The sequence below is a fragment of the Triticum aestivum genome, chromosome 2B (genome assembly GCF_018294505.1).
Source record: "Triticum aestivum cultivar Chinese Spring chromosome 2B, IWGSC CS RefSeq v2.1, whole genome shotgun sequence".
Lineage (NCBI taxonomy): Eukaryota > Viridiplantae > Streptophyta > Magnoliopsida > Poales > Poaceae > Triticum > Triticum aestivum.
The window spans coordinates 371,561,371-371,571,650 of NC_057798.1; the positions used below are offsets into that span (position 1 = coordinate 371,561,371).

General features: G+C 47.3%; 1 protein-coding gene across 1 annotated transcript; it reads right to left on the reverse strand.

Annotated features, from left to right (window-relative positions):
- Window positions 1-5,568: 5,568 nt before the first annotated feature.
- LOC123044966 (non-structural maintenance of chromosomes element 3 homolog) lies at window positions 5,569-8,324 on the reverse strand. Its single transcript, XM_044467864.1, has 7 exons — window positions 8,117-8,324; window positions 7,772-8,024; window positions 7,483-7,635; window positions 7,294-7,399; window positions 7,097-7,211; window positions 6,035-6,093; window positions 5,569-5,940 (listed from the first exon to the last, which is right to left on the reverse strand). Exons 1-6 carry the CDS (start codon window positions 8,159-8,161, stop codon window positions 6,061-6,063), a joined length of 705 nt encoding a protein of 234 aa, XP_044323799.1. The 5' UTR covers window positions 8,162-8,324; the 3' UTR covers window positions 5,569-5,940; window positions 6,035-6,060.
- Between the last annotated feature and the right edge of the window lie 1,956 nt (window positions 8,325-10,280).

The following is a 10,280-nucleotide window of genomic DNA, read 5'->3' on the forward strand; positions in this document are numbered from 1 at the left end:
GATGGTTGACAAAACACTAGCACTGAGCCATAGGCAAATTCATCCATTAAGAGGTTCAAACAAGCATGGCTAAAATGCAAATGCAAAACAGATTTCAGACTTAGTGAAATTAACACTAGTCTGAAATTTCAGATCACGATGCTCTCTTCGGAGCAGCAAAACACCATGATAGAAAACCTGAACATGACAAGTAAGAACATGGAATGGAGCTACTCAACAAGCTTAAAGAAAACACCCAAAGTGACCTGGGGCCAAAAGGGTTCACAAAATACTCTACCGAGCTCACGAACATAGCTCGAACACAATCAGTTTTCAGACTTAGTGAAAACTGAGACACGCTGAAATATAACTCACGAAGGCATGTAAACGAGCTCGATGCACTCACTACGGTGCAAGTCATGGCAAGGAAAGCATATAACGAGCAAGAAGGCACAAAGTGCTAGCTACACATGGCAAGAACGAAGGCATAGCATGCATGGAACACTAACGGTAGCATCGGCAAAATCGCAAACAAGTTGACGATCTGCCCGGATTAACAACGAAGCAAAAGTTGAGCTCGATTGAGTCAACCTAGAGCACTCCACATATGCAAACAAAGACATGGATGGATAGAGCATAACATAATTATCAAAACTCCCTTACTGGTCATCCTCAAAAGAGGCACGGATCACTAGGAAACAAGCTGGACATATAGCATCACGAACTAAAATATCCCAGACTTAGTGAAAATCACTAAGTCTCTGAAATCAGCAATCTCAGGTACCTCTCTTCGCAAGCTTGCACAAGACAACACACACATCCTAAAAATGCATGGGTGGCACCACTAGAAAGAAGACAAAATGCTTAACAATTCATCCCAAAGGGGCACAGGCATATCATGCACGAATTAAACATGGCAAAAATGACAAAAGTGCATGATGAACTAACGGATCTGCAATTTAACTCACGAAGCCTCCTTCTAACAGCATTTTGGGCATCAAGATGACCTCAAATGCAATTGATGCAATGGAATGAAATGAACATGTCGAGACGAAGATTTTGATATATCATATGCCCAAAACGGAGCTACGGTTACGGAGATACGAGCAGTCAAAGTAGGCACAAAAATCTAGGGTTAGAGGTAAAAAGTCAACCCGAGATCCAGATCTGTATCCGGGGTACTGTTCACCTGCGCGTCTCCCGAGGATGACCAGCGCCGGAGCTCGTCGGTGCCGGCCGGAGTGGGGGAAGAGGAGGCCGGGGTGAGGGTGAGGAGGTCGGGCGGCGCCGGAGGAGGAGGCGGCGACCGCGGGCGGCGGCGTCCGGGGCGGCGCCTGCCGGTAGTGGGCGGCGGCGGCCGGCTTGCGGTGGCCCGGCGAGGCGACGAGCGGCGGCGGGGCAGCGGCCGGAGGAGGAGAAGAAGGGCGGCGGCGTGCGGGCGCCTCTGGCCCGAGCGGTCGGCGGGGAGGGCCGGCCCCGGGCCCTCGCGGGCCGGCGATGTGGGCGCGGGCGCGGGCGCGGGCGCGGGAGGGCCACGTGGCGGTTGGCGGCTGGCTGGGCGCGGCGGCCGACGTTGTCCGGCTCGCCCGGACACGTCCGTCGGCGGCGGATCTGGCGAGGAGATGTTTTTTTTTAAACTAGGGTTTGAGACGAGGGGATCCGGGATTTGGAGGAGGGGGTCTATAAATAGACATAAGTGGAGCTAGGAGAGTCCAAATGAGGTGCGGTTTTCGCCCACACGATCGTGATCGAACGCTCTAGGACATGGAGCAGAGTTTGGTGGGTTTTGGGCCAAATTTGGGGGGTTGTTGGGCTGCAACACACACGAGGCCTTTCCGGTCCCTCGGTTAACCGTTGGAGTATCAAACGAAGTCCAAATGATACGAAACTTGACAGGCGGTCTACCGGTAGTAAACCAAGGCCGCTTGGCAAGTCTCGGTCCAATCCGGAAATGTTTAATTCCCAAACACGAAAGAAAGCTAGAGATGACCACCGAGGAGAACGAAGCGCCGGAATGCAAAACGGACAACGGGGAAAATGCTCGAATGCATGAGATGAACATGTATGCAAATGCAATGCACGAGATGACATGATAAGAGATGCACGAAAAAGAAAACAACACACGGAGACAAAGACCCGAACCCGAGAAATAAATATAACTTAGCGCCGGAGACGGCAAGAGTTGGATACAAATATGGAAATTATATTCGGGGCGTTACACGAGGAGTCTCGAAATGGTCGAGAGATAAAGATTGATTCCTTCCCCCTTTCCCTCTCCGGTAAAAGGAAGGGGGTCTGAATTGGACTTGGAGTCCTAGTAGGACTCCCCCCATGGGGCGTGCCCTAGGCCGGCCTCCTCCCCTCTCCCTCCTTTATATACGGGGGGGGGGGCACCACAAGACACATCAATTGTCTTAGCCGTGTGCGGTGCCCCCCTCCACCGTTTACTCCTCCGGTCATATTGTCGTAGTGCTTAGGCGAAGCCCTGCACGGATCACATCACCATTACCGTCACCACGCCGTCGTGCTGATGGAACTCATCTCCTTCGTACCTATACTGGATCAAGAGTTCGAGGGACGTCATCGAGCTGAACGTGTGCAGAACTCAAAGGTGTTGTACGTTCGGTACTTGATCGGTTGATTCAAGAAGACGTTCGACTACATCAACCGCGTTAAGTTAACGCTTCCGTTTTCGGTCTACGAGGGTACGTGGACACACTCTCCCCCTCTCGTTGCTATACATCTCCTAGATAGATCTTACGTGAGCATAGGAATTTTTTTGGAATTGCATGCTACGTTTCCCAACAGGGGGATGTGCTCATCGTGAGAAGAAAGAACCTTAGTTAAACATGTCTACCAATTACTATTTATTAATCTTATACTATACAATAATATCATCCAAATTGGACAACTGAAGAAATAACAAATTTTCTTAGAACACAAGGTGACACACAATATATACACGACCAAACCCTAGGCAGGCATCAATTGATATATAACACCAAATTACCAACACGTGCGGATGTCTGGATCCAAAAACACTTGACTAATGAAAATGTTGTTAGTTGTCAACCACTAGTCTGCTACTAGTAGGGTCACTGTGCCAGTTCAAGGCTTAGACCCTGGTGTGCCAAAAACAGAAAAATAAAGATTAGAATCATGGAAACGATGTGTAAAGGCATGTTTCAATGAAACTGAAATACAAAAAAGATTGAATTGTGAGTGAGCATATATATGAGGTGGAGGATCATAACACAAGGGGGGTATCTATTCAGATTTTGATTGGATGGGCTTCATGAGAACCCGCTACTCAATTCTCGTTAACAACTGAAAACAAGGTCAGCTTGATGCATCCTTCCGTATGGTTTTCATGTCAAATCTACACCAAAAGAAAAGTCGCTCAAATTTTAGTCTCTTTTATCTTGTGCTTTATCAATGTACTTATGTCGTGATAATTTGTTCAGTGAGGGGAGCAACACGGATCGGCTATAGGGACATGAATCCATGTGGAGCGGATGGTCAAAATGGTGTTTACTCGCGATGGATGATGATGTAGTCTTCGTATCAGCCCTCCGTCGCCTTATGCTATTTTTTCTTTCCAATTGAGATTGTTTTATGCCTTCATTTTGATGTAATAAGTGTGATATGTATTATGTGTATATCTTATTACGTAGAGGTTAGGTGTAATTTATTTATTTTATGATTGTATTATCTTGATGTGATTTGTCTTTTGAAAGGGTTGATACAATTTATTAAATTGACAAAAACTTTGTTTATCAAAGAAATATTCTTTCCTTTGAGGATTGTTGAACCGAAGAGGCCCATCCTAGTGTGACTCACTCACATGCCAACTAACTGTTAGTTAGGCATCAAACAACCAAATTGGGTCCGATGGTTAGGGTGTGTGAGAGCACTGGTTCCCTCCTTATGCCGCCACTGGAGGACTGATAAAAGCTTTGCTCGGAGAATGGCATGCACTCTGTTAGAAGAACAAAACAAGTTTATGATATGTTCTATTTCCAACATCATTTGAGACTTAGACCTTAATTGGACCGGTCTTTCAGCATTTTCTCCTGCCATTGGTTCCTCCTTCTGTGAATGGTGGTCTCCGATGAGGAATTGAGCCCTGCCATCCAGCAAGAAGAAGATGAACCGTGTCGTCATCTTGTTCAGTTTGAAAGGAACACAATAACAACATGTCCGAGAAGAAGCATAACTCAATTGACCATTCATTTGGTCAGGTGAAGTGCGGCCCCTATTGTTGATACAAGGCTGGCCCTATGTCTCGAGTTTGTGTTTAGCTGAGATCGTCGGCAGTGTATTCCTGTTTGAGTGTCTCCAAGAGAGCCCCAAAAAAACTCCCCCAATAATTGGTTAATGGGTTGTCCCCATAATTTAGGGTTAGCAAGTGGGGTGCTTTCTTAGATCCCAAAAAATTCTTTCCCACTAAACTATTTTTTTCTATTTCTCTTTAAACTTGCATACAAATGGGGTATGCATGTCTATTCTATGAACATAATAGTTCAAATAATGATATTTCAGGCACACATAATTGAACATACTTTAAAGCCACAATTTATTAAATTCAAGTTCGAGTAAAAGTTAAAGTGAAACGTAGCAAATCCTTCAAATGATTTAACGTAAACATAACAAATGGTCCAAATGATTCGAAGTAAACATAACATGCAACATATGATTCACCTAAACACGAAGATCAAACATAGAGCAACACCCTTCACTCCCATTACCGTTCACATTCCCACTCCGGCGTGGAGAAAGAAAATGTCTTGTATGTCTACCGACTCGTTCATCATATTAAGATATGATTGCTCACTACATACTAGCAAATATGAAACAAATGAGCATTGTAAATTTCCATTTAAAACTATGATGGTGTTTTGTGAAAATTAAACGAATGAATAAGAAATGAAAAACTGAAAAAGTACCTTTCCTGCATTTCATCGAACAACTTATTGGCGTTGTACATGTAGAAGTCGGCGGCGGCCTCGAAGGTGGGGACGTCGGGACATCTCCATGAAGGAGGCCGACGGCTCGCCATGAAGGAGGCCGAAGCAGTTGTGGTTGCGGGGCTTCTTGGTCGGCGCGACAACCCAATGAGGAATGTTGCCTCCTTCCTCCCCCGCGACGCCATGCGTGCCTAGGCCGGGCGATGACATTGGTTGAGGGTGGAGGTGGCTACGACGGTCGACGGCACGGGAGCGGCGAGTCAACGCAGAACACCTGTGAGGAGAGGGATCGGTGGCCTTCATCGGCAGTGGGAGATGGGTGTGCTCAGGAAACTTTAGGCGGGAGAGGGATTGTTGCTTCCAGCCACCTATTGGGGTGGTATTGGGGAGGGGGTCAATTTTCCCTAAAAAAAATTGAGACAACAATTTTCCTAAATAAGTTGAGATGTTTTGATGGGTCTCCCGAATAATTTTTGCGGATTGGGCCTCTGTTGGAGCAGGTTTTTTGGCCCAACTCCCCGATATCAATTTTTTATTCGTTATAAGGGGATTTTGTACTGCTTTCTTCTTCTATAAGTTCTCCTTTATGGTTCAGAAAAAAAAAATCATGCTAAACTTTCAGTTGACATCGTGACAGACAACGCATCACTTGTATCGTTTCCTGAAGCTCAGGCGAGCAAACCTGAACGAGCAAAGCCGCGTAGAATGCATAAAGACTTATGCAGCTCCGGTTAACGAAGTGCATACAAGCTGAACGGCCACCACAACACTAGGTTCCCGCAACAAAAGGTCATGTCTTTCTTTTTCCTTTTTCAAATCCAGAGTCACGTCTTAGGCGTCTCGATCTAACTAGTTGAGAGGGCGCGCGCGCACGCAGACTACCTCCTCTCCTATACAGCCCTCAGACGAAGCCTCCACCAAGTCTCTACAATGGCTTTCCACCCTAACTCAAGTTCGTCGTTGTACTGGTGAGTTTAGACTGGACAGCAAAAGCCTGAAACATAGGCCAACGGTTACCCCTGAATGGAAATTGATAACGCAATCATTCTGTTTCAGAAAGAACAGACGGAGAGTCAAAGTGAAAATACCTGATGGTTGCTGCATCATATGCACTTCATTCTGCTGTAGCTGTACTGACACCCACAACCTGATCCATGGCAAAAAGAGGATTGGTCAAACAGATCGGATCAATCTTCAATTTAGTTTTCGCTGGCCATGGTATGACTCTACAATGCGACACTGGATTCAGGAGGGTATTTGCCCGCCACTGATAATCTCTACAAGCGACAGGTTATCATGATGGAAATCAATTATGCCCAGAAATTGCCACTACCTGTGCTACTAGTACTCCATCCATCCCAAATTACTTGTCGCAGAAATGAATGTATCTAGACGTATTTTTAGTTCTAGATACATTCATTTCTACCCATTTCTACAAGTAATTTGGGACGAAGGGAGTATCTATTTTGAAATAATTGCTAATACAATTTTGAGAAACGAATAAATACTAGTCATGAACTAGTAGCAACAGCAGTAGCAAGCAACTCTAATGCATACAAATGATTCATTAAATTCATGCACAAAATACTTCTGTAACAATAATCAATAAAATCCGGAGTACGTGATAAGATGGGGCTGGCTCTTTGTCATGGCAATAATCTTTGTCATTAGCAATCGCACTATGTAAAATCCTGAAGCTGGAAAAGAAAAGAGTTCATAATCTAGACTTGTTTATGGTACAACTAGGAACCAGCTAGAATCATACTCAAACACGACCATTTCAGAGGCTGTTTTTTTCAGTATATCGTATAGCACCTAGTTCCTTACCAAGGCTGCGTGCATCAACCGATGCAGAGGCTGGAGCTATCTCCTTTTCAAAATAAAAATAAAAATGTAGTTCCTTACCAAACATTTTATAGCTGTTAATGCTGCACGTTATGGAGAAGGCATTAAAAGCATAAACATCATTTTGAGAGGCATTAAAAGCATAAACATCATTTCTACAGGTTAAAGTGATAGATTAGTTTCACAAATTAGTGTTTGTATATACTCTCTCAGGCAACCAAGCAAAAGTTCTGCTATTTCTAATTTACTGTACATACAGGTTGATGCCTTATTTTTTCGAGATTGTGGTTGATGCTTTTACATACCTGTGAAATGTATTCTTTAAGCTTCGAGCTGATGGATTCATCCAATGCCCTCTCTGCAAGCTCATAAACCATGGAATGGCCTTCTGGACCAGCAATCTTCTCCTTCAGCAAGTACCTGGGCAAAGATACCAAGTGAAAAAAACAAAAGTTGCCAATGAAATACACACTCTGCAGCACACCCTGAAAGTACCAGCAACCTTTGTTGCACTAGTAGTTCAAGCGCCTGCTTATTGTTGCCGAGAACAGGGTGGTTCTCATCAGTTTCATTTAAGCCCAAACGTTTCAGCTGACGCCAAAGGTCCTCTGAAACATGTTTGTCAAAAATCAGTAATATCAAACGATAAAACCTCCTGACTACTGTCGGAAAAAGAACCAGCAATCTCTACCTTCAGAGATCTTGCCACCAGCGACATGAACAATGCTTATGACAACAAAAGCAAACCCAGACACATGGGCACGCTCCTTATCCTCAACATACTTGCTGTACACCTCAGGGTCCAGCTTACTTACCAGGACGTAGCTCTTTGCATCCTGATTACCTAAACACAGCTCGATTCATCGCTGGTCATTCTTAAGTTCAACCAATTTCTACCTTACTACATCATCAGCAAAGATGCAGGCTGCTGTGTGGGCGACGACATTGCAAGATCTAAAGAAGAAGAAAAGCGAGCTTACTGGGCTGCTGGGAGGAGGGGCGTCCGGAGCGGGTGGACGTGGCGCGGGTCCTCTGGAGCTCCCTCATCTCATAGCCGAAGGTCGCCGCAAGCCTGTCCCCAGCTTCCTTGATGACGAGCGCAGGGAGCGCTCGCTGGCGGTAGTAATTGGTGATGATTTGGGTGAGCTCCTCCCGCTTGATGGGGCAGCCGGAGTTCTGGTGCGTCTTGAAGAGCGCGTAGCGCATCACCTCGGCCACAAGCTTGTCCTTCTCCTGCAGGGCCCGATTTGGGCGGATCAAAACGTCGAACACCTTGCGTGCGGCGGGTCGAACTGGGAAACGGGGAGGAGCAGGGTGTGGCGTACCTCCGTGGAGATGTCAATCTGGGCGAATTCTTCGCTGGTCGCCATGCGATTCAAGAACTGTATGACGGCACGAGGAGGGGAGTGGGAGGGATTGCCGCGATTTGGGGCGGAGCAGAAGTACCCTAGGTTCGCATTAAGCGGTTTGTTTTCGTGGTAGAGTGGCGCGAGGGAGACGGCGGGAAACTGAACCGAGCGGATGGAGGGAGGCGGAGACGCGCCCGCGCCTTAAAGCGTCTTCAGCACTTCCCTCGGAAAATCTTTTTTTTCGAGGAACCGGCTGCCTTTTCATTTGAGACAAAAAGAGAGAATATGTACAGAGTTGTTAGGTTTTTCAAGGGAACCTGACAAAACCCGCACAAACAGGAAGTGCCCTACAAATCAGCCAATACCGGTCGCCACATGGACCATGCCGAAAGCCATGGCCCTCTGTCTTATGTTGTCGAACGCGGGGGTCGCCACCTCCACATGGGTTAGGCGGGTTCCGTTGAAAATGCGATGGTTGCGCTCCTTCCAGATATTCCAGATAGTGTAGAGGAAGCGACCACTGCGGCGGCAACTATCCTCCTTGGAAATTGGAGCGATGAGCGAATCCCACCAGTCTGAGATCCCCATGCAAGGCGGTAGCGACATCGAGTTCAGTGGCGCCTCCCCAGTCCGCCCCTGTACATGCGACCAAACCGCTACCGCAAACGGACAGTCCTTGCGCAGGTGATTTGCTGTTTCTGGTGCCCGCACGCAGAGAGGGCAGATAGGGTCGTGCGGCCAGCCACGAATGGCCAGCATGTCCGCCGTGAGGGTCTTCCCGTGGAGCACCAGCCAGGAGAAGAGCTTACATTCTGGCTCTACATGAGCCTCCCAAATCTTGGACGGCGAAAACCTGGGGAAGGATCCGTAGAACTGGGCCGCATAAGCTGAAGCAGAGGAGTAGCTGCCATTAGGGGTCCAACGCCAAGAGATGGAGTCCTCCAGGTCTGGGGACAGCTTAGTCTGCGAGGTCAGAGATGCAAGCGTAATGAACTCCTGCAGCTGTGCGGGTGTCTCCAAACGGGCGACCGATCTAATCCAGTTCTCGTCCTGAAGCTCCCTCATCACAGATCTCTGCTTTCCAGTGGCGATTTTGAAGAGCCCGGGGCCCAGCAATCGTAAAGGACCCTTTCCCATCTAGTCGTCATGCCAGAACAAAGATTTCCAGCCGTTACCCAGCACGATGGTGGTGGAAGCCCTGAACAATGCCATGCCCTAAACAAAGATTTCCAGACTAGGAGCTCTACCAAACCTTTCGAGGTCCGTGATTCCGAGCCCACCCAGGGCTTTAGGCCTGCACACCGTCTTCCAGTTCACCAAGGAGTGGCCCCCAGTCGCATTTTCAAAATTGTCGCTGCACCAGATGAAGTTTCATGAAATCTTGCTAAGCTTGTGATTTGCCCAAGCCGGAAGGGGAGCACAGTGAGATGGTGGGTGGCAATGGCGTACAAGACAGACTTTGCCAAGGAGACCCTTCCTGGCCACGCGAGGTTCTTGCCCTTCCACCCCGGTAATCTGCCCATTGCCTTGTCGATGAGAGGTTGAAGGTCTGTGACGCCCCCGATTCAATCGTACACTAATCATGCATGCAAATGTGTACGATCAAGATCAGGGACTCACGGGAAGATATCACAACACAACTCTACAAATAAAATAAGTCATACAAGCATCATAATACAAGCCAAGGGCCTCGAGGGCTCGAATACAAGTGCTCGATCATAGACGAGTCAGCGGAAGCAACAAGATCTGAGTACAGACATAAGTTAAACAAGTTTGCCTTAAGAAGGCCAGCACAAACTGGGATACAGATCGAAAGAGGCGCAGGCCTCCTGCCTGGGATCCTCCTAGCTACTCTTGGTCGTCGTCAGCGGGCTGCACGTAGTAGTAGGCACCTCCAGTGTAGTAGTAGTCGTCGACGGTGGCGTCTGGCTCCAGGGCTCCAGCATCTGGTTGCGACAACCAGAAAGAAAGGAAAGGGGGGAAAAGGGGGGAGAAAGCAACCGTGAGTACTCATCCAAAGTACTCGCAAGCAAGGAACTATACTACATATGCATGGGTATATGTGTAAGAAGGCCATATCAGTGGACTGAACTGCAGAATGCCAGAATAAGACGGGGATAGCTAGTCCTATCGAAGACTA

Bases quoted from the DNA above. Each gene is read 5' to 3' on its own strand.
- LOC123044966 (XM_044467864.1), bottom strand. From the start codon at position 8,161: ATGGCGACCAGCGAAGAATTCGCCCAGATTGACATCTCCACGGAG. The intron at 7,400-7,482 runs GTAGAGATTGCT...AACATGTTTCAG, and splicing joins TGGTGGCAAGATCTCTGAAG to AGGACCTTTGGCGTCAGCTG. The intron at 6,094-7,096 runs GTATGTAAAAGC...GCCATGGATCAG, and splicing joins TTAAAGAATACATTTCACAG to GTTGTGGGTGTCAGTACAGC.